We start from the raw sequence: 25,416 nt of genomic DNA on the forward strand, positions 1-25,416 counted from the left end.
TTCAGCCCCTCCCGTCCATTTTCCTGTGCTGACAGGAGGTACCAGAGAACAGAACAGAAACAGAATCAGCAAGCCCCTCTGTCACAGTGATCAATCATGCTTGACCAGCCTGCTGGTATACATTTTCAGGGGCCCACCCCCTTTAATGCAAAACCAGCCACGGAGGCCGCATGTCCAATGGGGAACTAAAGGACATCCCGAGAGGTGTTAGAAAAACAACTCAGAAGGTCAGACATCAGTACAAGCCCACCATATGACATGAGACAGGAAGAAATGCCTCGTTTGCATGTGGAGAGAGCACAGGAAGGAAGAGTGTAGCGGAGGATGAAGACAGAAAACCTCCAGTCCCCACTTTATAGCTCCTTAAGTAGAACGGGTCTCTATTTGTCACTTGCTTTAATCCCCCACAAAAACCCCAAACGTTGCTGAGGGCCTCTTACTAAGCAATATGATCAGAGAGATAAAAAGGAGACGGCTCCAGCCAAAAATGGTAAAAGAGTGAAAGAACATACTGCAATGCATCAGCTGGCTGCCATAAAACTGGTGGGAGCGGCTCTTCTCGTTATCATTTCACAGGTTTCAAGTGTATGCTTTTTGAAAGAGATGATGAACACACGAATACATGTGGAGAAATTCGGACACCAGATATTCTGTTTGAATTTGCAAAGTCTGTGGAGTTTCGGACACTCTGAGAACCAGCACTGAGAAAAAGCCCTTGTGTCAGGAGTGGTACCCAAGATCACTCACAAGTTTGGTGATTTGCTAGGAGGTCTTCCAGGTAAGATTTCTTACAGCGAAAGGGAAAGATTCAGGGGACAGAGTCCAGAGGAGACGAGGTGCAAGCTTACAAGTCCTTTCCCAGTGGAGTTGCATGGGATGCACTTACTTCCTTTAGCAAAGGGTGTGACAACACGTGAAATACTGTAGATCAGGGAAGTGTGTTAGGAACTCAATGTCTAGGGTTTTTATAGGAGGCTGGTCACATAGGCACCTCTGCCAAGATCCCAGATTTCCAGAAGGAAAGCAGATATGCGGCATAAACCATATTGCTAGCACAGTTTAGGCAGAGTGAGCCACTCTTATCAGGGAATGGTCGGAACGCTCCCAATATCCAAATTCCCAGATGCCAGCCATGGACCAACCTTGCAAGCAGTCTCAAGGATAGCAGTCTCAAGCTTGCTATGTTAACCCTTTCTGCACAGTCTTACACCATACCCAAGTCTGTCACATCTCTATACGAATAACACACCGTGTCCTGCTGCCAAGATGGCCCTGCCTCACAGAGCATGCATAAGAGCAAGCAGGGAGCAGCAGGTGACAACTCTGTGTCCAGGCCACTACCCAAGAGGCACGCTGTTAGCAGGGACTCAGGGAGAGTCACACGGGATACTGGCACACAGGAAGAAAGAGTGATCTCCAAGAGCACAGAGCTGAGCAGAGATTCTCCTCCCCACGTCAGAGAGGGAGAGGCAGGTCCACAAAACAGAGCACAGGCTGTGTGGCGGGAAGAGCCAAGCCAGGGTGCTCAGCCCCTAGTGTAAGCACAGCCCTTGAGATATGAGCATCTGGATCCTGAAGAGGGATAGAGGTGATGGCCATAAGGATAGAAATGGAAACGCCACAGGAGGAAGATTGGGGCCCTACACTTAAGAGAGATGAAGGACATTCAAAAAAGATGGGTGGTTTAAACATACAGAGGGTCTCTCAGCTTCCGCATGCTGACCACTGGCATTCATCTAATGGTCACTATTTTTTAAACATAATTCATTTCTGCAGTGCTGTGAAAACAGTGACAGACAAGCTTTAGACAAGCTTTATTTCCGGGAGATGTGGGGAGTGGGGGAAGACAGCAGAAAGGGAAGTGGAGTGGTTTTCAGGGTAGAATGTGGCTACAAAAGCAATATTCTTGGAAATTGTCTGGGGAGTTCAAAGAAGGGTAGACTGACCCAGGTATTGCAATCACATATATCATTTGAAGAAAGCTGACTACTACTTTCGTCCTATTTATTGGTTTTTGCAGAAGGCATGGCAATCACACTTACTGGTGTTTATTCATACGAACAAGGAATCACCAATTTTCACGAGCCTTTGTAAATAGTTATATGGTATCAAGAAACCAACAAACATCTAGTTCAAGGGTTGGTGAAATTTTTATAAATGGCCGGATTGGAAATATTCAAGACTTTAATGATCTCTGTCACAACTACACAACTCTGCCATTGTAACGTGAAAGCAGCCACAAGTGATACATACACACATGAATGAGCATGACTGTGTTCCAGTAAAACTTTATTTACACAAACTGTGGACTAGACTTTGGCCCATGGGCCATTATTTGCTGACCACTGGTCTAACTCATACACAGAGCTTGTCAGAAGCAGAAAGAAAGTCGTGGATGGCCATTTAGTTTTTGAGCTGAACTGGTGTTGACCCTCCTGATAGAAATTGTATTATCATGAGCCAGATAAAGCATTCCGGGTGCCTTTAGCCTCACAGGAGGACACTGGCCCTCTGTCAGGGACAGAGAATCACACAAAACCAGTCAAAATAAAGGAGGCCTTCCCTTCCAGACCCCAGCAATAGGACTCAAACTTCAATGAGTACTCAAAAGAAGAAAAACAAAGAAAGACATAAACAGGATATTCATAAAACATACAAGTCCCATGAAACATATGGAAAACATCCATCCTCTCTAGTAATCAAAGAAACACATGTAAAGTATGATTTTCTATTTATTACACTGGTAAAGTGTGGGATTTTTTTTTTTAAAAGAAAAATACCAAGTATTTAGACAGAGAATGTAAAACAGGAATATTCATACATTTATTATTTGTAAGAATGTAACTTGTAACGCCTCTCAAGTCTTAAGATACTTATATTAGAGACTTCTAGTCATAAAGAGCAAGGTTTACTCTCTGGAGAGACTGAACCAAAGAAAGGTTCTAAACCTAGAATAGCAGAGAAGGTAGAGAAGTAGAAGTGAGGTCTCTACTCCAAATTTTAAAAGGTCCCAATCACCAGTGTTGCAGCAGTCTTAGCAATGATACTTTTAGTCCCTTGGGCAGGACACTGAAAGATTCATCTCTGAGGAAACTAACCAGAGAGAGAAAAGACTGAAACAGACATCTGGGGTCCTCTTAATATCATCTATGGTTTCCTGTAAGGTGGCCCAGCATCTGTCAATACTCATCGCATGGCCAACCATAGTGTTCTAGATAGCTTCCCCCTCAAATGTGAACAACACCCAAAGGTTACCAGACACTTGAGAAAACATTTTAACATAAAAAAAGAAAAAACATAACAAAACAAAAAAATGAACTCATAAACAGAGAATGAAAGAAAACGAAGAAAAACTCACAGAAAGTAGAGACGAAGCAGAAAACAAAATGATTTAACGATTTTTAAAATTTTAATAACTATCTGACAGATAAATATATTAATTCATGAAACCAGAACAAGACAGGATTTTTTTTTTTTTTTTGAGGAACTGAGAGAACAAGAAATTTTAGAAATGAAGACTAAAATAGAAGAATTAACACATTTGGTAGAGGGGCTAGATATAGAGCAGGGGAAATCTTCCAGAAAATACAGCAAAAAGATAATAGGACAGAATAGAACAGAAAGATAATAGGAAAGAAAAGTTTGGCACGAAGAGAAGGAAATCAATCACTTAAGTGCAAATTCCATATAATGTTCTAGAAGAAAAAGTAGGAAGCTCTGTGGGAAGAGGGACTATCAAATAAATAGTTCAAGAAAACTTTCCAGACAAGAAAGACATAAATATCCCAATGGAAAGAGTCCACTGAAGGGTCAGAATCAGGATGAAACATGGTGTGCACCAGCAGAAGAAATGTCAAGACACAGGGCAGAAAGCAAACCCCACGAACTTCCAGAGGGACCACAGGTCACATCCAGGTAAGAGAATGCAACCGGACTTCTCAAAAATAACACTGAAAATCATAGGACAAAGGAACAAGATCTTTACATGTTTAAGGAAAATAATTTTCAAACCTAGAATTTTACATTCAACTAATTTATCCTTCAAGTGTGAAGGTAAAATAAAGATATTTTCCCACATTCAAGAAATTTCAAAAATTTTCTCCCCACGTGCCCTCTGTCTCTCTCAGAAAACTACTAGAAGATGAGCTCTACCTGGATGAGGTAATCAACCAACAAAGAGGAAGAGATGGAATCCAGGAAATAGATGACCCATTACGGGAGAGGAGGAAAGGATCTTCCAAGGTGTTGGACAGAGGCAGCCTCAGACAACAACAGAACAGCAGGCGCAGAAAGCAACAGGCCAGACTGCAGCAGGAAGACAGAAGGCTCTAGAAAGAATGCTGCACAGTAAAAATATGTCCGACAGACTATCTGATCTGCTGGCCGTATAAGAGAGGGATTCTGACAGAAAGTTTAGGGCTGAATTTTGGTGAGGGCAAGTATTTTTGTCTGTTTTGTTCACTGATAGAGTCCCAATGCCCTGAAAGCAGTTTGTAAATATTTAACTAAAACTAAGCAAATATAGAAAGTAAATTATTAACTCTAAGAACAAAAATATGTGTCAGATAGGCAACCGAGTATCATACCATTTTACTAGATGGCTAAGCAGTGCCTTTATAGAGCAAGTACTGACCACTGATTTAACTTAAAAAAAAAAATCAGGATATTAAGGATTCTGGAAGATGGAGACAGGATGTGTGTGCAGGAGGGATTCCTGGTGATGGTGGTATTATGTAGTGTCAGAAAGCTAAATTCCCATCTTCCATAACAGAGAATCGGTAGGTAATGTTGAAAATTGCAAGATAAGGAAAAGTAGCTTAAACATATTAATGAGAAATGTGAAGATATATATTGAAAGAAACAACTAAAAGAGTTAAAAGTATTTGCAATTGAGAAATAGAATCGGGGGTGATGGGGATAAGTAGGACAAGGCAGGACTGATTTTGCTATGATCCTTGTATTATTTGACTTGAAATTATGTACATGTCATAATTTGATAAAAATAAAAATTAAACTTAAAAAATGCTTAACTTTAAGCCTAGCCAATCTATATCTAAGGAACTCTCCCAAAAGAAAAATCAGAGGTGCAAAGATTCATGTTCACTGAAATGATCTTTATAAGAGAAAAAAAGGCAGGGGGGGATTGAAAATAGGGATCTAGTGAATGAAAAAAATGTTATGTAGTTATTTAAATATATATGCAGAGAGTGCCCCCAAAAATGTACACACATTTAAAAAAAAGAAAAAACTATATTAAAATTGTAATACTCAGTAGGTACCGATAACAAAAGATGAATACAAGTCACGTTTGACTTCTGCAATTACAAGAGGTGCTCAAAGTGGTTACCATCAGCGTCCAGACATTTCTGATGACGGTGAACTATTGCTTGAGCAACGGTGATCAAAGTATCCACTTGTATACATTTTTTGGCACGCCCGGTATAAAGCTTTTGAAGAATAATAAAGACATAAAATAATGCTCTCTTAAAAATCAGAATTTAAAAATTATACAGGGTACAATTATTATTTGTATGCATTACATGCAGAGAAGAAAAACGAGAAAGAAATAACCATTATGTTGACCGTCATGTGGTCTAGACAATAGGATCACAGGTCATTTTTATTCCTTATTTATTCTTTTCTGCACTTTCCAAATTTCCTGCCATGAATTTACATCACATTGTCAAGCATTTATAAAACAGTGTTTTCAAGTTTTAGAGCAGAAAAAAAAGAAAATTGGAAAACAATTCTTGGTATTTCTCTAGAGAAAATCATCTCATTTGAAATACTTATTGGTTAAGAAGAAAAACCAAAGGGAAATCAATATACCATGGAAAAAAAGATGGGGGAAAAAATAAAAAACACAAAATAAAGTATGCTTGGCTCCTGAAACATGTACAGTCACATCCGAAACACCAAAAAGGCCTTTTTAGATTAGCTTACATTCTTGAGCTTTAAACTAGTCTCATCTTTTAAAAACACCCCATGTGCATGTGGCCTTTTGGCTTAATGTTCAATGAAATTCTACTGTCCCAGCCGTGGGCAGCTTCTTTGAATGCACTTAGATTTGAGCCAAGGAGGATCTGACTCCTAGCTCAGGCTTCAGCCAACTTGACGAGATTACACAGTGTCTCCCACCCTGACACCCCTTTGTCTATTAAATGGGATCATTATTTTGCAGGTTAGCTCTGAAGAAAGAACAAGTCAGCAAGTACTTTAAAACGGTAATTTGTGCCCCAGACATAGTAATTCATAAAAAAAAAAAAAAAAAATAGTGGCTATTTTTTGGTTCTATTTTATAAATAGCCCACAAATCTAATCTGGTTAGCCACATTCTCTAATAGAAACTGTGTACTCATCCCTTGTCTGACTCTCCCTGACTCACCTGCGAGCCACGTGCTGGGTTTGAGAAGGTGAAAGGCGACACTGACTTCAAAGAGCGACAAAGCAGTGACTAACTCACTGTGCCAAATTTTTACTTCAGCCTTTATTAAGAAAGTGGCGTTTTCAAAGAGAACTTCGTCGAAATTGCAAAGGATTTGTGAACTCTTTTTTTTACAAATAACAAATGAAGGTTCAAGAGAGATAAGAGCTGTGCAGCAGTGAAATAACAGAAAGCTATACCATTGGAAAGTAAATAAATCAGAGCCTTATCAGTGAGACTGGCATTTACCAAGGTCAGTGTGTGATACCCACACAAAGCATACCTAGGTGATATTTTCATCGCAATTTCTGACAGTGCTTTTAATATTTTAATAGTACCTTCAGTGACTCTGCTTTTAGTTTCTATTGCCAAAATCTGTAGGATGGCAAAGTATAAGTATGATGTAGATTTGAAGGATAGGGAAGCTTTGCACTATTATTAAGGGACTGTTGAGAAAACCAGAGATGGGCAAATGTTTCCTCCATACTTAAATGTGATAGGGGAGATGAGATTATGAAAAGAATAAGGTTTCCATTCATTTCTGGCAAAAATGATTACTTTGAGAAGCTTACTAATAAACAGAGGACTTAAGAGTACTTACACTACCAACTAAACCAACATTATTCACAACCCCCTCTCTCCTTTTTTAAAAGGGCACTAGACGAGGGATGGAGGGAATAGAGGGAAAGGTGAAATGTCCTCTGACATGACATCTTGATTTTGGTCCTTTAATGACATCCTTGCGAATAAGATGGGGAAGTGACAGGCTAGTGGTATGTGTACTTGGTTGAGCAATTATACCAAAAGCACGTCGATCAATGGACCCATGTCAACCTGAAAGATGTCTCTAGTGCTAGATCAGCGTGCTCCTCTCTTTATGTCATTGACTGAAAGCCAAAGTGCAAATACTGATGACCCATTGGGGAGAAAAAAACAACAACAACTAATAAGTCAGTGGACAACAAAAACCTTAAAGAGTCAATACAATATTTAAATATTTAGAAAATAAGCAAAATAATACTGAATAAGAATGAAGGTCAAAACCCATAGTCTGGGACTATAAATAAAGTATGAATTATGGAGGAGCGAGAGAGGAGTGGGAATTAGGGTGACCACTAGGTTTAACAGCAAGAAGTCCATAAGGAAAAAACTGGAAGGTCTAGCCCGAGTCAGAGCCGCAGCACGACGTGGCTGCCGTGCACTTGGGCTCGAGGAAGCAGCCCAGTGTGCAGGATAGGAGCGGAAGGCCCCTCTTTCCCTCCAAGAGCTGTACTACTCAGTTTCTGGAGGAACGAACACAGTTCTAGCGTCCTACCATAAGTATAGTCTTGACAAACTGGAGCACGCTCAGAGGAAAGTTTCCAGAGAAGCAAGGGATCAAGACACTCCACCAGAAGTAGACGGGTGCCGGATGTCAGGATGGTGAGAACGTGCTATGTGAATACGAATACTCTGCAGACCGACCCAAGTCTCCAAAGATGAGGAGTTGCTCGGGAAAGTGAAGCCAACATCAGCAAGTGAAAATACCAAACTAGCCCTGCCCCACACCCCGATGGTTATCGTTTACAGTCTTTGCATCCCTGACGTCACACAGAGAGAACCCAGTGGCCGGTGCTTCCTGCACTCCAGGGAGCACTATTCACTAAGATCAAGGGTCAGCAAACTTTTTGTAAAGAACCAGATAACAAATGGGCATGACCGTATTCTAAAACTTTATTTAAAAAACAGGCGGTGGGCCAGACTTGGTCAGTGGGCCAGGCGGTCAGGGGGCCATGGTCCGCTGCTCGCCTCCGATTTAGACCACGATGTGAATGTGGTCCATGGAAGTTGTGTAAGATCTAGCTACTGTTCAGCTAAGCCTGGAAGATCATTCACCAAGGATTTCAGAAAAGTTACAGTGTGTTCACCTGCATTGTATGTTCACCACCCAGAATCAGTTCTCCTTCCATCACCATGTATTTGATCCCCTTACCTTCATCTACCACTCCCTTCCCCACTTACACTCTGGTCAAGATTTTATCTTGAGCCAGGGAGAGCAGAGGACTGAAACAGTGAACACATCTGGATCTTGGACCCAGGATGTCTTACTGACCCAAGTAGCATCTTTCAGGAAGCATTAAGCTACCAGTCAGAACACAATGTTGGTCAAACCTCACAAACACCATATAGGACCAATGACACCTTCACTGTGGCTTTCTGAAAACTCAAGGCCACACATTAACATCCCCAAACCTGAGAACAGTTTCTGTAAAAACAAACCCTACATTTCTCCACAATGGTTTTACGTCTGAATAGTCAGGCAAATACAGACAAGAAGTTGATCTCCACAAACTCTGCACCCACTTCATGACCAAAAGCCCAAACCCTACCCAAAATGTATGATCCTTCTGTAAAAGCTTACATTATATTCTTTGGCAAATGAATGGAACTTGCCCCACTCTGGTGCCTCTAACACAATTTTTGAAGCTTGTGAAACTTTGGTTAAGATGTCTATGGGAGAGTCATGCATCGAGCCTTTTAAAACCATTCGCTAAAATCTCATTTTGATCATTACAATAATGGCCCATGTTTCCGAGCACTTCCTGTGTGCCAGCCTTTCCATGCACTGTCTCCTGTGGCCTCCCAGTATCCCAGAGAGCTAGCTTTTCTGTAGTACAGATGAGGGGACTGAGACTTGACTCTCCAAATGGCTTGGCCAAAGTCGCACCGCTGGTTGAAGTCAGATTCAAACCCCAGCAGCCTGAGCATGGGACTGCCACAAACAGAGGTATCATCATATGCTGACCCCCACATTCACCCATCAACACCTGACCGTGGTCCCAATACTGCTCACTCAAATATCCAGTAGCAAACCAGCAGAGGCGTAAATCCCAAATGATACAGCCTGGTAGTCAATGGTCTCTTTCTGGGTTTCAATAAACTACCCTCTGCAATAAGATTAAAAGGGCACAATAGAGTTTTGTGTGCAGACCCAGGAAGAATGTGCCTGTGATCCCTCTGGGTGTAACCTTCCTCGGGGCTCCCTCTGTCACTCATTTGGGTCTCCGCTCAGTGTCACTTTTTTAGAAAGGTTTTCCTTCATAACTGGCCCATCCTGAAACAGTCTCCTCTTCCCTGCTGTCTCCCCACACTTCTTTATTATTCTCAATAGTACTTATAACCACCGGGCATAGTATATGTTTGTACATTTGTTGATTATGTGCCTTCACTGCTGGAATGCAAACTCGATAAAAGAAGAGACTTGATTTTGCTCCTCTCTCAATCTGCAGGGCCTCGAAAGTGCCTGGCACAGAACGGATGCTTACAGTATCTGTTAGGATTAAATCCCATCAATCAATCTCTGGGTGACAGAATAACACCTGCTTTGTAGTTTCGTCTTTTTGCTTAGCTGTAATTTCCAAATTTCTAAGTGGTAGAATTGTATCCGTTTTTTACAATACAGAAGAAAGGTTTTGTTTATAAAGACTTTCCTTTGGAAAATACTACCCTACTATTACATAAACTCAAGAATAGAGTTATGGCTGCTTTTGGTCACTGGTAGCTCGGAGGCATGAAAAGCACGGCTAAATTAATCCCCTGGCACCCATGGATGATGGATCAGCATGCCCACCCCATGGACACACACTCATCATGGGCTTTTCTGGCCAACTCAGCTGCTACTGACGGCCCTCGGCCTTCAGGAAGCGACCGTCCTCCCCACATGGCACAACCATGGGCCAACAGCCACCTTTTTAATCCTCCCAGCATTCCTGGAAGTACAGGGACGGCAGTCTCTCTTCATTGCCATGTTACTTTGTCTGACAGGGGCCAGAACTGTAAGGCGAGAATAAGAGCTCATAACCGTCCCCTAAAGGACACCCATGTGCCTCCCCTGAGTTGGGATCAAGAGAGCCACTGAAGAGAAATTACTGGAACTTCAGCCAAGCAGTCCATTGTATTTCGATGGCAGATACCATCAGATTCAGCTTTTACTAATCTTCTCTTTGTCCCAACCTCATGCACCCTGAAATAAAGTCTTCAATATTTACTCTGTTCTTCTGTTACTCTTGCTATAACTTGAACTGCTCATATTAACCATATTTAATGAAAGCAATTACTGAGTAAGTTCTATTAGCATAAAGTTTAGACAGGTTAATAACTGTCTTCCCTGGAGAGCTGAGCTCTACAACACAGCAATTCCCTTCCCTACTCTGAGGGAGAAGGTATAGTGAGGGGCCAGGCACACTTTCCAGATTGCGTCAGGTGGCTGTGACAAGGGCTATCTGACTGCCACTGCGCAATAGGCCTTCCTTCTGCACCAGTTCCTATAAGGGCATCTCTGGCCTTATCCCCAGATGGCTATTGAGTGTAAAAGGCATTCCCAAGGCCAAAAGGTCAGGCAAAACCAACAGGTCATCTTGGACTAGAGTTGAATGAAGTTCTAGGTTGATGGTCAAGAAAGGTATGGTGAGCGTTGCCAATAATCTCTTCCACGAAGGGACGCGGTAATCCCTATGTTCACCACAGGAGCCCTAACTTCTTATCCGGCTGCATTTGCACTGCCTGACACAAGGCCTGGCACCATCCAGGCAGCGTTGATTGTATGAAAGACACATCAGTGCTTCCGTGTTGTATTTGTGGCCCCTCCCTTCTAACAAAGTATGAACCACAAAGGGCAGGGTCTTTAGGGGAGTTGTGTCCGACGCCTGCGAGGTGTTCAGTATGCATCAGCTCACGGCACCCTTACCGGCACATGAAGAAAGCGTTGCCATCATCTCCATTGTACAGAGAGTAAGGCCTACAATGGTAAGTAAAACACCAACAGCGGGGAAATCAGGGCCAGGGGTTCTGCTCAAGGTTGTCTGATGTCAGAGACCAGGTCCAGCCTATGAGTGCCAAGTGGCTTGGAGAAATGCCCTCTCCTAGATACAGTTTTCTCTATACCATACAGCATTAGGGCTGGGTAGTTTACATACTTATCAAGCACTGACCATCTGCTACATGCCTGGCCCACGGGTTCGACCCAGAGTTGGGTCCTTAAGAAGTGCATGTCCCAGTGGCCAAAAACTTACTGAGCTCTGTCCTGGAGTGGTTTCTGTGCCTGGCCTTGAGTGATTTCCATGTATTAATTCATAGTCCTCAAAGGAATACCATGGTACAGGTACTTCATCCCCATTTGTAGATGAGAAAACTGGATTTATCTAAGGATACATGACTATGAGGTGGCAGAGCTGGGATGTGAACCCACGTGGTCAGGGTCTAGAGTTTGTCTCTGAATGAACCACAATCCTATGGCTGCTGTTTAACAGGGCGAAACATTAGCACAGGCCCTTCATTTGATGTTCAACTGTGGCTCTTCCCTAATGACTGTTTCAAGAACCCACCTCCATGGGCACTAATGTAAAGAGAAAGTTCCTACTGTAAGTGCTGACTCAAAAATCTCACCAACATGAAACATCAAGACAGCTTAAAACCAACTGATGGTGTAGCTGGTCAACTCTGACAAGCAAATCGAAATGTCAGCCCCAGACACATCGTCCCTCTGCCGGCTCTGCCAAACACTTCGGGTCCTCAGCTTGACAGCAATGAACTTGGGGGCTGTGACCATGCACATGAGACTTGACCGTCCAGGCAAAGGAAGGACAGAGAAAGGGGACTGCAATGAAGGTTAGTTCTGCTGCTCCGAACTGAGGGGCACTCCAACCCCTCTTAATTATATTATCTAATTGGGTACCCCTTTTCTTCATTTTTAAACTCAGCAAAGAATATCGGACCACCTTCACCCACATGCTTTATCTCTTCTTTTTCTGAGATACAATGAGAAGGGAAAAACAAAAACTAGCACCTGATTTTCATGTAGGTCACCTAATTTTAGAAGCTATGGATATGCAAAGTCAAAAAGCACAGCTTAAAAATAAAATCCCTCAAAACCCCATAAACCTAAAACCCTTTCCAACAACACAGACAGATAAGATTCCCTGCCCCCATGAGAACAGCCTTCATTATAACATTTTTCTGAGATTTTAAATCTCGGGCTCCAGAATGAGTCTCTTGAAATATGTGTCAATGGAAACAGGTAAAAGACAAAACGGCAAAGACAAGGGAACGTCTGCAAGAAAGCATATGCTCTGCTGTCGCTGTGGAACATCTATTGAGTTAATACCATACGTAAGCGGATAGCACACCTGTATACACATAGCTCATTAAGCCAAATGAGAGCAAGTGGGATCTGTCGTCTTCTGATCAAAACAAACAAGTCTGATGTCAGTATGTCCTGCCTCCCCTCCACAGAACACCCCTGTAGAGAGGGCTTTTCACACCCAACAGTGAATTCTTCCCAAGTTCTCCAGGTCAGTTTCACAGTGCACGTCCCTGAGGCTGTTCTTCCCACTGCCTCCCTTCAAACGGCTGGGGAGGAGCTGCGTTCCCCATAGGGACACACACTCTCACTTTGAGGTGAAAAAGCTGTGTATTCCTCGAAGGGTCAGTAATTAGTCCGAAGGTATTAAGAGTGGTGGGTGCCCAGCCTCTTTTCTGCAAAAAAACTATTCATTCAGAGCAACCTCTGATGTAGCACAGCTGATTAGAATTTTTTTTTTAATCTTAACTTACATTTTTATAATTAGTCACCAAGAAATTACAAAAGAAATGATCTTATGATGGATCGGTTTTCAGAAAGCCTTGTAAAGCACACGCATTTCTCCTTTAAACAGTACAGCAGTCAAACGCCAAAGCAGGCCAACGGCAGACGTGCCGATCGAGAACTGAGTGTGGCCATCACCGTCACGGTAACAGCTGACGGTGGCTGACCAGGAGTGTGTTTAGAAAAGCGAGGAGTGCACTCAGCTGAATGAACACTCACTGAGAACCTTGAAATTTACCAGGCTCCCAGTGAGGTACTGGGTTTAAAAGGCATTTTCCTTTTAAAAATAGGATATTTTGCCCATGGCTTTGAGGAGCTTACAGCCTGACTATGGAGGCAGGCAAAGCATGGCAAGTTCCATGGAGCAGTCGTGGGAACACAAAGCAAGGCCACCAGAACCTCTGGGGTGGGAATGCGTCAGGAAGGCTTCTTAGGGGAAATAGTGTTTCAGATTCGTTTTGAAAAAGACAGTAAGAGTTAGCCAGAAAAACAAAGGGCATTCCAGGTTGCAGACACACACACACACATATATAAGGGCATGAACAGCATGCTGTGGGCTAGGCTAGTTCCTAGCAGGGCTGAAACACACTCTGCCACAGCAGCATTTCAAATGGGGCAGAAAGGTTAGCACCCCAGAAGCTTTGCCCTCTGAGCCCTCAAGGAAAGAAAAGTGAGAGTCAGGCTTAGGATGACTTTGGGAAGCCAAACCATAACGTGACAAGGGTCTCTAATAGTCATACGTATTTAATCTGCTTGCGCAGAATCTCGCTAGGGACCCTCCCCCATCACGAAATCCCAGGGGTAACCTAAGTGATCCAGGCCCAGCCAATTAGGACGGCGCTGTGACTGGATCATGGATAGGCACACATCCCAAGCCGGCCTGATCAGAACCCACCCCAAGAGTACTGCCGGAAACCTACATGCTCCTGGGACCATTTCTGCCACCACGGTGCACAGATGGTGTGTAAGAATGAAGCCGATGAAGAAGGCAGTACAGTTTCCATGTTTGAATCCAGCAGTGCTGAGCTCAGCGTCAGCTTTTGAACTTTCCAGTTGTTACATGAGTCCCAAATTCTGTTTAAGGTAATATGAGGTAGGCATTTTGCCTCTTGCAACCAAGTGATTAGACAAATACATGATTTCCTGCTAAGCCTCTAAGTATTGATAATAAAGATCTCGGAGTACTGACAAAAAAGGTCAATTTGGGAAGTTCTTCAAGTTTAAAGCACTCAAATGCAATAATATATACATATGTTCTAATTTATAAGTTACTATACATATACTAGTTATTAACTTTTTCACTGTTAGTGGCAATATTCTAATAACTAGTATTGCGATCTTCATTCTTATATCAATCAGTGTTTCAACATGTAGCTTTTAAGCGGTAATGAACAAATGCTCATATAATACTGACTTTGTACCAGGCATGTTTCTCATTTAATCACAGTCATTGACTCTTCATAACAACCCCATGAAATGGGTACTACTATTATCTCTCCGATTTTACAGATGAAGAACCTCAACCATAGAAAGGTTCAGAAACGTGCCCAAGGTCACACAGGTACGAAGCGGTGGAGCCAGGATTTGGCCCAGGGCAGCCTGGTTGCACAAATGTGACCTTTCATTGGCCCTCATCTCCTGAGCACTAGGAGCCAACGTTCCAACTGCTTTTAAACTGTTATTGCAAACCACAGGGCTTGCAGCAAAGCATTCACACTCCCTAAATCCACATAAACACGCGGCTCCTGTCTTTGCACAATCCTGCTTCTTTTCTGGCTTGTTTCCTCGATAAATGCGTCACCCAGTCGTCCTTGAAACTCTGTCCCTGAGAATCATTAAGACAGCTCCTCCCTCGCCCTCTCCCATGGTCCACCAGCTCCACCCTGACATGGGTCTCACGCACATGTCCAATTTCAGGCTTCTAACTACCTGAGTCAACTAAACCCTCTCTCCCCTGGCTTCCACTATGACCCCATTCAAAAGCATCCCACTGCAAAATGGCCACGAGTTTTTTACTCTGAAAATACAGGTCTCATCTACTCACCCTCATCAGCCTCACTGCCAATAGAACAAAATAGAAACTCCTTAGTTTTATATGGAAAACTCTTCACAAAAACCCCAACCTACCTTTCCAGTCTCATCTGTTATATTTTTCTAAATATGCTGTGTAGGGTATGCCATGCTGTAAAGTAGATCTTTGGGGACCTGTCTTGTTTTCCTTAACTTATTTCATTTACTCTTTCATGTCTTGGTAATTACATACTTTGCTTAAAATAATAAAATGAAATTTCTTCTAAAACAGTCTAATTTAAATCCTCTCTCTCAGACTACTTTGCCATTGTTATTCTGAAATTAGTGGCTCTTTCATGAAAATAATTATCTCCTATATAAGTAGGAGTAAAATACAGATTGCCAAAATTTTACTGATTTGGGTCCAGGAAAGGAGTTTCTTAAGGTCAGGATCCCAAAATAGTCTTCTCGGAGTTTATAAAATCTCTTACTTAGAGGTTTCGAAGATCAGTTTCAAAGCTAAGAGGGCGGAGGTGGGGTTGGGGGGGGGGAGGCTTGGGGACTTGGGAACAGTCTTGCTGGGAAGAGGGAAGGAGACTTTAGGTCTCAGCTGGCCAATCAAGAAATTTCAACGTCTCAGTCATCTCTCTGCCCTAATCGTAAGTGGTAATACCAGATTCCAACAAAACCTTGTAGATCAGGGTTTCTCAACTATAGTACAATTGAGATTTTGGGCCACATAATTCTCTGTTGTGGGGTTGACCTGTGCATTGTAGGATGTTTAGCAGCAGCCCTGGCCTCTATCTACTAGATGTCAATAGTACCTCTTCAGCTGGGACAACCAAAAATGTCTCCAATCATTGCCAAGTGTCACCCGGACAAGGGTGGAGTGGGGGATAACATCGTCTTTGGTTGAGATTCAGTGCTATAAACACATAGGCCCAAAGGTCGGCACCACTTCTCCGGAACTGTATTTTTTTTCCTCTTCCTCCTCCTGCCTTCCTCCTCCATCATAAACACCTAAACGCCCTTGACCACGCAAAGTGAAAACTATACCAATAATGACATACATTTTTCTGTGAAGGTACCAAAAGAATTGTTTCTGACAAGTAGCCACATATTTATTGCTGCCCTTGCAAAAAATGAAACAGAAAGTGACAGGTAGCTAGGAGGAACACATTTGTTTCTTGCTCCAATTAAAAAGAGAACTCTCTGCAGTTTCATCTCTCCTGTCTCCCCGCAGCATGGGGTGCCGCTGTCTGGCCAATACCTGACCCTGGGAAAGCTACCTGCTGACTCACTGATGAGTGGGCGTAGGACACTTCAGGTGCTACTGCAACACAACTGATAACGTGGGTACACAGCAATGAAACAGCACAGGTGCAACTTAATTTCAAGGTTCATTATCAGCACAAAGGGGGGGAAACTGCAGTCCCCAATGCAAACCTGGAACTCAGCAGGGACATTTTTCAATTTTTCAAATAGTAACAACAATAATTATGGTTCTTTTTATTGAGAACAGCCTCCAAGTTCAAATGCACTACACTTCAAACCCATCTACTAGAATATGATGCATGTTGCAACTGCTGTTTGGGCAATGCAGGGCCGCCTAATGTTCAATTTGGACTAAATATCAGAAAACAGCCACTTGAATTGTGCCTGCACCTTTGATTTTGTGACTGTGTTTCCCAATTGGCCTTGCAATTGTAAGCAGTCATAACACAAAGGGGATGCTAGGTTTACGTTTTGCCCGTTAGCGAACCCCCAGTGATGGCTGGTTGTTCAGCTGATGTTGTAAGACAACTGGTTTTTGAAGAGTATAAATGAATGGGAGTGAGCACACCTGGGTACGTGCCTGCACTCTCCTTTCCCCTTCCCTGTGCAGTACACAGCTGAGCAAACATTACAATCTAGAGTTGTAACCACTGCGTGCTATGAAGCCTCCATTGCACAGAATCATCTATGGAAAGCTCAGACGTGACTGACAAAAACAGAGTCCTGCTGCATAGGTGGGGTCTGCTGAGGTCTTAAACAGGGAAATGAAATACCAAGTCCCACTTCCAAGCAAATCCCCATAAGTGGAAATGAAGTTAAGAGAAACTATAAGAAGAAACCCCTTTCAGAAGTAAAGCCAAATGCTCTCCTCCATAATGCAATCCATAAGGGCAGGATTTATAGAGTACCTTCCACAGGCCGGCTCTGAACAAGACACTATAGGCAAAACAAAGATAAAAGCCGATGTTTTCCGTTCTCAGAAGGTAAGCATTTTCATTATCACTCATCCCTGCTTCTCACCTTGCCCCCATATTAGTACATGGCAAAGAACCATCGACTCAATCCTGTTCACTCCACAGATCTGGACAAAAGCAGAAATGGTCTATCTGAAAAAAACTAAAATATTGTTCTGAAAGTAGGTAATTTTGACAAAGGCGCACTCAGGTCCTTTCAGAGTTGTAAACCTGGAGAAATGGTGATTGGTCGAAAGGTGGGGATTTTTTAAAAATCTGTTTTTTTCCTTTCTTTGATTCACCTTCCTCTTCAATAAGATAAACAGAGCTCAAAAATGCAGTTCAATCTGACTCTTCATTTTAATAAAGTTCATTTCCACCTAAATTTCCCTAGGGGAACATTCACTTTCACATAAGAAAAAAAGCCCAAGAGTGATAAATTTGGAAAGAAAAGCCATTTTGGGTAAAAGCCACATAGAACACAGCTAAACAGAGAAAGGAAAGAGGATACACACACACACACACAAATATCCCTAAAAAGAAAATAAATTTAGGAAGCCCTTCAACTGCTGTGGTACCCAATTTAGAGGCAGTTTACAGCCAACCAGAAGATATATCAGCAAGCAATAAGACACATCAGTAAGCAATCAGAAACATCATGAGCAGTAAGATACCAGAGTAAGCAGTAAAGACACACCAGGGAGAACATTTCTGAGCAATTACCACATGTCTTAATGCAGAAAGGGAGAAAGAAAAACTTCACTCCACTAGGATTGGAATCCAATCAAAATGAATTCGCTCACGGCTCCAGGGCCATTCCTGCTATGGCAAGAGCGGTGTGAGAACCAGCAGCAGGACCACTGATCAGAAAGGGGCACAAAAGCAATGAAGAGTTGACAGTGAACCAGGATTATGAACTTACGTTCTTGTCCTTCTTTCTGGCATCCTAATCTATAGACATGACAAATACAAAATACATCTTGGCTCTTCGAAAAGGTGTAAAGGACCCTCCAACCTCTGGGGGAAATAAAAGAGGTTGCCTTTACTCTTTATTTCATATTTACATCCACTGTGGCCAACACAGTATCTAGGGAAGGGACACATATGCACCCACGCACACAGAGAGATGAGTTTTTTTTTTTTTTTTTTTTTTTTTTTTAATACACAGGTCAACCAAAGGAGAAGACCCTCAAACATTAAAAAAAAACACAACAAACAACTTTCTTATTAAAAACGTTATTAAATTTCCCAGGAAAACCGTCAGCTCTCTAGGAACTTCTAAGTAAATGATAGCACATTTTCCCAGACTCATCCATTTGCAATAATTTACAAATGGAAGCAAGAAAGACGGAAGGAACATAATCTCTTCTCTGTATGGCTCTAGGAGGTCTTACACTGAGCTTAGGGGATTCCGGTACCCAAGCTCCCCATCTCCCAAATAATTAAACTCAGTAAAAACCTGTGAGACCACTTACTTCTCAGGGATGCTGAGAAGATTCAGTAAAATCATGTGCCTCCAAGAGTCAGAAACAGTAACTGGTATTACCAAATGATTGCTAAATGTTAGTTTCCACACTTTCCTACCAAGTTTTTTTCTGGGTCACAATCAAATTCTAGTCTGTATCTTCTCCAAGAGGCCCTTACGCTGCAATCCTGCCTACCTCAATGTTTACCTTCCTGCGAGGAGCCTTCCACACTCACCCCACTTACAGTAACCACAGTTTGTTATTTTACATATATGTTTTATTCTCCTAATTTGCCAGTAAAAATCTTGAATGCATGAAGTGTATCTCTCATTCTCATTCTTTCTCTCTCTCTCTCTCTCTCTCTCATTCTCTCTCTCTCTCTCTCACACACACACACACACACACACGCACGCACGCACGCGCACACACGAAAAGAAGTGAGAATGAGGTTACAAAGAAGGTTACAAATCCTTCTTTGAGGATACAAAGAAGTGAGAATGAGGTTAATTATTAAAGGCATAATTCTAAATTTTCTCCCATTTCCCCAAAAGAGAAACAAAAATACTTTGGATCTTTGAGTATTAGTAAAAACACAGGACCCGTGGCATATGTAAAGGAGCTGCACTCAGAGCCAATGGTGCAGAGAATGTACTAATAAGAGCTATTTAACTGAGTAAGCTGGCTCCATACACATGGTTGGGATCTCGTTTGAAAGAAGTTGCCACCAACTCCCTCCCATGTCATTCCTGGAGGTCTACCCACGATTCTGTACCCTGGGCCTTGGAGTCCAGAGGGGAACGTCTCCCTGAGGAGCATGGCTCACAAACAGGACAGCCAGAAGCAGCAGCAAAATCAGGGAAGAGAATGACAGCAGACATATTTACATCGTTCCTACAGGACAGAGGCAGGGGGAGGCAGCAAAGTTACAAGCAGAGTGCCCCATCCACCTCCAGAACCACGAGAATGCAGAACTGCCATGAAATCAGAGAGGACCTTTTCAAGAGCGTTTCATACTGGGGACAGGGGTGGAGGAGTGCAGACTGGAGAGGCCTGGGTTGTTTATTAATAAGCGCTCAACACAGTGGGAGGTTTTCTTATCTAATTACAGAAGCTGTGGGAAACTGCAGGCGAGGCAGGATTTATGGACTAGATGACACTGCCTCTGTGTTGTAATTAAAAGTTATTTTTAATACCTTTGTTTGGTTAGATACTTTGGATTTTTAGAAATATATTCTGCAATTTAAAACTTGCTAAAGGGCAAAGAACATAACATACAGGTAATACAGCAAACTTACATAAGGTGAAACAATTAAATGTTTTGACAATGGAGGTGGGAAAGGAATCTCTCCTAATTAAGTTTGTGAATTTCTCCTAAGAAAGGAGGGGAGAGAAACCAGCCAGCAAAGTGTACTAAACTAGAATTTTAAAAATTTCAAAAGTAACCCAGGTACTTATTTTATCCATTAACTGGAGTCTGGATCCCACCTACCAGGGGCACTGAATGAGTATGCACAAGGATTCACCCAAAGCACCTAACCCTAATCCTCTAGCTCTTTGCTTTGCCCTGGGTCCCTAGGAAACCACAGTGGTCTGCCAAACAAGAGCAAGCCCTGGCTCAACCACAAAGACCCGGAGGCCGACCCAAGGGCAGTGTGATAGGGGGCCCAAGGGGAGCTGTGGGCAGTACATGTTGTGTATGACTGGGGCTTTTTTCAAATCTCTTTTTCATGCAAGATCCCAGTTTCAAGAAGGGACCAGGCAAAATGAATCCCAGTGGGAACTGCACAGTGGCATCCATGAGTGGCTACAGAATCAACCCAAGATCACGCAGGGGCCATTTATTTCCTAAGTGCCATGTCCAGAATTTATATTTCTGCAATACACACGCAGGAGACATTTTCTGCAATGGTGGCTCTTCTTTAACAATCGGGAGGAGAGAATCTATTATATGTAATAGACTTTTGAAATTGTCTGATGAAAATGGAGAAGAAGTAACGCTAACGGGCATGAGCTTCCGAGGTAATCTCTATATTTCATTTATCCGTGCTATGAGTCTTCTCATTAAAAGTGAATTCCAGGAGCTCATTATGTGAAATACGTCACAGAAACCACCAGTTATCACACATCATGCGACTGTAACAGCATTTTAACATGTTCTTCACAACTAAATTAAAAGTTTAGCTTTACCGAGGCCATACCAAGTTTATGGGATTTAGCTTATAACAATAGCAACCACTGCGCTTCTTTATTCTTTTCCCAGTTCAAATCAGGGTTCAGCTCCACCACGTCAGGGCACAGAATCGCCCTTCTTACCTGCCACATTAATTTTCTCAAGTGCTACCAAGCTGGGAACAGCTGTCGTAGAGTTGGTCGAGTTGGTTCCTGTGCCATTGATTACAAGATTGTCCACCTTCGACTCTAACTTGCCAATGCGCTGCAAAATATTATCCAACAACACAGCAAGAGTTTTCTTCAAATCTGTAAAAGAAAATGCAGAAAGTTTAAAAATTATTTGGCCACTGTGTATTTATTTGTTCAATGCACATGCTCTCTCTTTCTCTGAGACTAGGAATAAAAAGTGGTACAGTCCAAAAAGTACTGCCCCAAGACCTGTCCTAACAAACTCTCTATCTTAAAAGATGACAGGGGCCATCTTCAAGTGGCCCAGAAAGTACAAAACAAATTGGTCTGTTCTGGGATGCAAGTTGGGCAATTAATGACATAGAAGTATTTTTGGCTCCTAGGCTGATAGAGAAAACTCCGTGTTACTTAACATCCTACCAAAGCACTCTATTAAATTCCTCCTCTTATAATGTGACCGTTACTGACGCAGAGAATCATAACCCTAAATAAAGCGTAACAAAGTCCTGAAGTAGCTTCGGGATCAAGTTCATCGTTATTTTTAGTGCCGTGAACTCGAGTATGTCCCAAGTTTTTTTTGCCAAGTCTTTATTTCTGTTGATTACATATAGTAATAATAAAAGCTACAGTTCCAGGTTTCCAAGCATGCTAGATAACCCAGGTAACTATAATCAGGTTTAGAAAAACACCTCAAGACTGGAGTTATTCATTTGTTCAAAAAATATTTATCAAACAACTACTATGTGCCAGGCACTGCTCTAAATGCTGGGGTATTCTCTCATGGTACTTACATTTAAGAGTTGGGTTCCCTTTCTTACATATCTGTCAGTTATACCGTGTTTCCCCGAAAATAAGACCTAGCCAGATCATCAGCTCTAAAGAGTCTTTTGGAGCAAAAATTAATATAAGACCTGGTATTATATTATATTATACCTGGTATTATATTATACCTGGTATTATTCTATTCTGTTCTATTCTATTCTATTATACCTTGTCTTATATTAAAATAAGACCTGGTCTTATATTAATGTTTGTTCCAAAAGACGCATTAGAGCTGATGGTCTGGCTAGGTCTTATTTTCGGGGAAACACGGTAGTTAATTCACCCACCCCAGAGTACAGCCAACTAACTTTGGCTAAGATGCACCCAAGCTGCCCTATGCTGCCAGGTCAGAAGGCGAACTCATCAGAACAGAAATGTGGGTATGTAATTAACATGGAAGTTTGTGTTCTCAGTGGTTTACACACATCATCACTGGAGCTGACTAAAAACTATAAATAGAAACAAAACCCACATTCTTATCCTGAAAGTCTGGCTTGATGTGCTTGGCTGGCATCATTTCATCATTCCCCAAACATCAGATTTCTTCACAATGTTAAGATCTGTGGCAGTGTGCTCACTCATTAATTCTAACAAGTGTCTGACCAGGCCTATGTTTTGCTCTTCAGTGTATATCTCACCTACAGGCAGTCAGACAAGCTGGCCACAACATGAGAGCAAAAGGGTCAAAAATACGATTATAATAAAGAAAGGTAGAAGGAAGCTAACATTTCCTGAATGCCTATCATGTGCCACACACGTATAGAAGAAACCATATGTTATTTCCACATTCTCCGTGAGGTAGATATGACTTCATTTTACAGATGAGGAAACTGAGGTTCATAGACGTGAAGTGACGTGTTCTTGGTTACACAGATAATAAATCAGAATGGGCAGTTGACTCAGGTCTGCCTGATTCCCTGATGCTTCTCTGGGACCAGGAGAAAGTCAAGAGCCAACGTAGAAAACCTCAGTGTCTTTCATCCATACATTGGGGTTAGGGTCCCAGACTTTGGAGCCAAAATTCCTGGGTTTGAGTCCTCATTCTCCATTCCTGTTTCCTTATCTGTAAAAGGGATAATAATAGGTCTGCCTCTTTGGGATAGTTATGAGGGTCTAATGAGTTAACATTTATAAAATGTTTCAAACACTGCTTGGCACATAGTAGGCAATAATACATACCTATCAGCTAAATACACACACACACACACACACACACACACACACACACACACACACCCCCCATCCTCTGGAATATGTTCCCATCCTTCCAAAAGAAATCACCCCCTGGGTAATACAAAGCTTTATCCCTTTATCCAGAGTCATGAGATCACTCTCTTCCAAGGGCGGCAGTCTCACAGTCGGCATGACTCAGTCTGTCCCTGGCACATCATTAGCTGGCATGACAGCGGGAGTCAGAGACCAGCTTTGCTCTTACACTGAATCATTGACTGGTTCTCTAGAGTTCTGAAAATTGCCAGAGGCCAGCCACACAGATGGGGGCCACGCTGCCATTGAGAGGTGGCTCTATTCAATAGAGACACCACTCCGCAGACAAAGGATATCATCGCCCCCATCTCCAACCTCTTTACCTGGAGCCTATATTACCAGCAGGCAGCCTCTGTGTAAAAATGCCATTTAACTATTACTCACTAGTTAGTCAGACACAGAAGGCTGGCTGTGTTTGGGTTAACTCAGGGTTTCTCAGTTTCAACTCTATTGACACGTTGGGCCAGATGACTCTTTGTTGTAGGGGGTTATCCTGTGCATTGTGGGATGTTTGGCAGCATTCTTGGCCTCTAGCCACTAAATGATGGTAGCAATACCCTCAATGTGACAACTAAAAATGTCCGCAGACATTGCCAAAGTCCCTTGGCGGGGGACACAATTTCCCCCATTTGAGAACCAGTGACTTAGGCACGTTCTCTCCACCCCTGGCTTCCCAAATGCTCCCTCTGTGGAGAGATAAGGGAGAACTCAGACAGAGGGGTTATGGGACAGAAGTGCAAGAAGCCACTCACTGAACTTGCATTACGTGTGACTTCCATTCACTGAGCCACTGGAGGCACTGCTACAAATAGACACCATAAGACTTCAAGGGCTGGTAACCTTTTGCAACAATGTCAAAAGGCAACAGGACTACTGGACAGAATCCCCAACCCACAGTTATTGGTGGAGCGCACCTTAGGTAGCAAACGAAACTGTCACATCAGCATTAGAATATTCTTCTTCATTTCTGAAAATACAGTGCACCAATAAGTGTAACCTATCTCTTGCTGACCCTACCCAGCTGAGATTTGTGACTCTGACATGGTACAACAGAATTCATGAGGAGGAGGAAGGATACTGACATTCGCCATCACAGCTATCATCCAATACCCCCAATGACAACGGCTACCAGTCTGTCATCACCATTCTGAGCTCTTTCTACGTGTCAGCTACCGTCCTCAGCGCTTCTCACGGATTATCTCATCTGACCCTGCCAAGAAAGGAAGTATGATGAACACACTGTTGTTGCCACTCTCATGTTACAGACTAGCAGGTTAAGAAATTTGTTCCAGGTGATTGCAGACCAGGGTCCATACTCGCAGGCTGGTTCCAGAACTGACGGCCCCTATCGACCATGCTACATTGCCTCTAAAGAACCATCATGGACCTGCCGGCCAGCAAGCATGTCTGACCTACTGCTTTTGAACACACCTACCAGGGATGAACCTTTGGGCAGCTGCCATGTTAAATCATATCCTAACCACCCTCAACAGCTGCTGATGCCACTGTTCTGGAAGCAACTCCAACGCGAAAAATAATTAAAAATCTGCCTTTCAATCCCTTCTGCCTTAAAATGAAAATGGTACTCTCTAGGCAGTCACCGAGGTAGGCATTTTCTTCTTTCCCGATATGAAAGAAAAACATTCATTTTCAACTCAAGCAGCTATTGGAGTCACTATTTCAAGACAGTCCAAGAAAAGATAAAAGATACTTGATGACAAGACCATCTACAGATCCTTACCAACTGACACCGAGTACATTACAGTACTCAGCTTGTGTTACGTAAGTGAATGAACCAACAAATATACGAACTGCAGTCTTCCCACCAATAAGGCTACATAAAGTATACCTTTCTGGGTGATGAAATTATGTCTCACCTTTGTGTTTTAGTTGAACTTAAAAAAACTAAGGGTTTTATTGCAATTTTAAACTAATACTGGAGTATTTTTGTTTCTCTTTTAGTCTTAATGATAACCCATTTATCCAAAAAGACTATATATTGAAGAATACTTTCTATAGAGTGTAATAAACAAATGAGGGTGAAAATATTCCTCAAAATTCTCATATAATATTTGTTATACTTATCACTGTTTTACAGTTATTATAGCAGTAAAAGGTGTTCTCAGCAGGATTATAATTTTCAATTACTAACAAGCTTTTAAAATGGTGTTTGTGCTTCAAAGCCTTAGCAATAAAAATTTAATCCCAACATTACTA

The 25,416-nt window shown here is 42.3% G+C and overlaps 1 protein-coding gene across 1 annotated transcript in view; it reads right to left on the reverse strand.

Annotated features, from left to right (window-relative positions):
- MGAT5 (alpha-1,6-mannosylglycoprotein 6-beta-N-acetylglucosaminyltransferase) overlaps positions 1–25,416 on the reverse strand; it is a 332,082-nt gene that overhangs the window by 175,498 nt on the left and 131,168 nt on the right. Inside the window, 1 exon segment of the mRNA XM_033112421.1 lies at positions 21,064–21,228. Within this exon segment, the coding sequence (XP_032968312.1) occupies positions 21,064–21,228 (165 nt within the window).

This window comes from Rhinolophus ferrumequinum, chromosome 8 (genome assembly GCF_004115265.2).
Source record: "Rhinolophus ferrumequinum isolate MPI-CBG mRhiFer1 chromosome 8, mRhiFer1_v1.p, whole genome shotgun sequence".
NCBI classification, from domain to species: Eukaryota; Metazoa; Chordata; class Mammalia; order Chiroptera; family Rhinolophidae; genus Rhinolophus; species Rhinolophus ferrumequinum.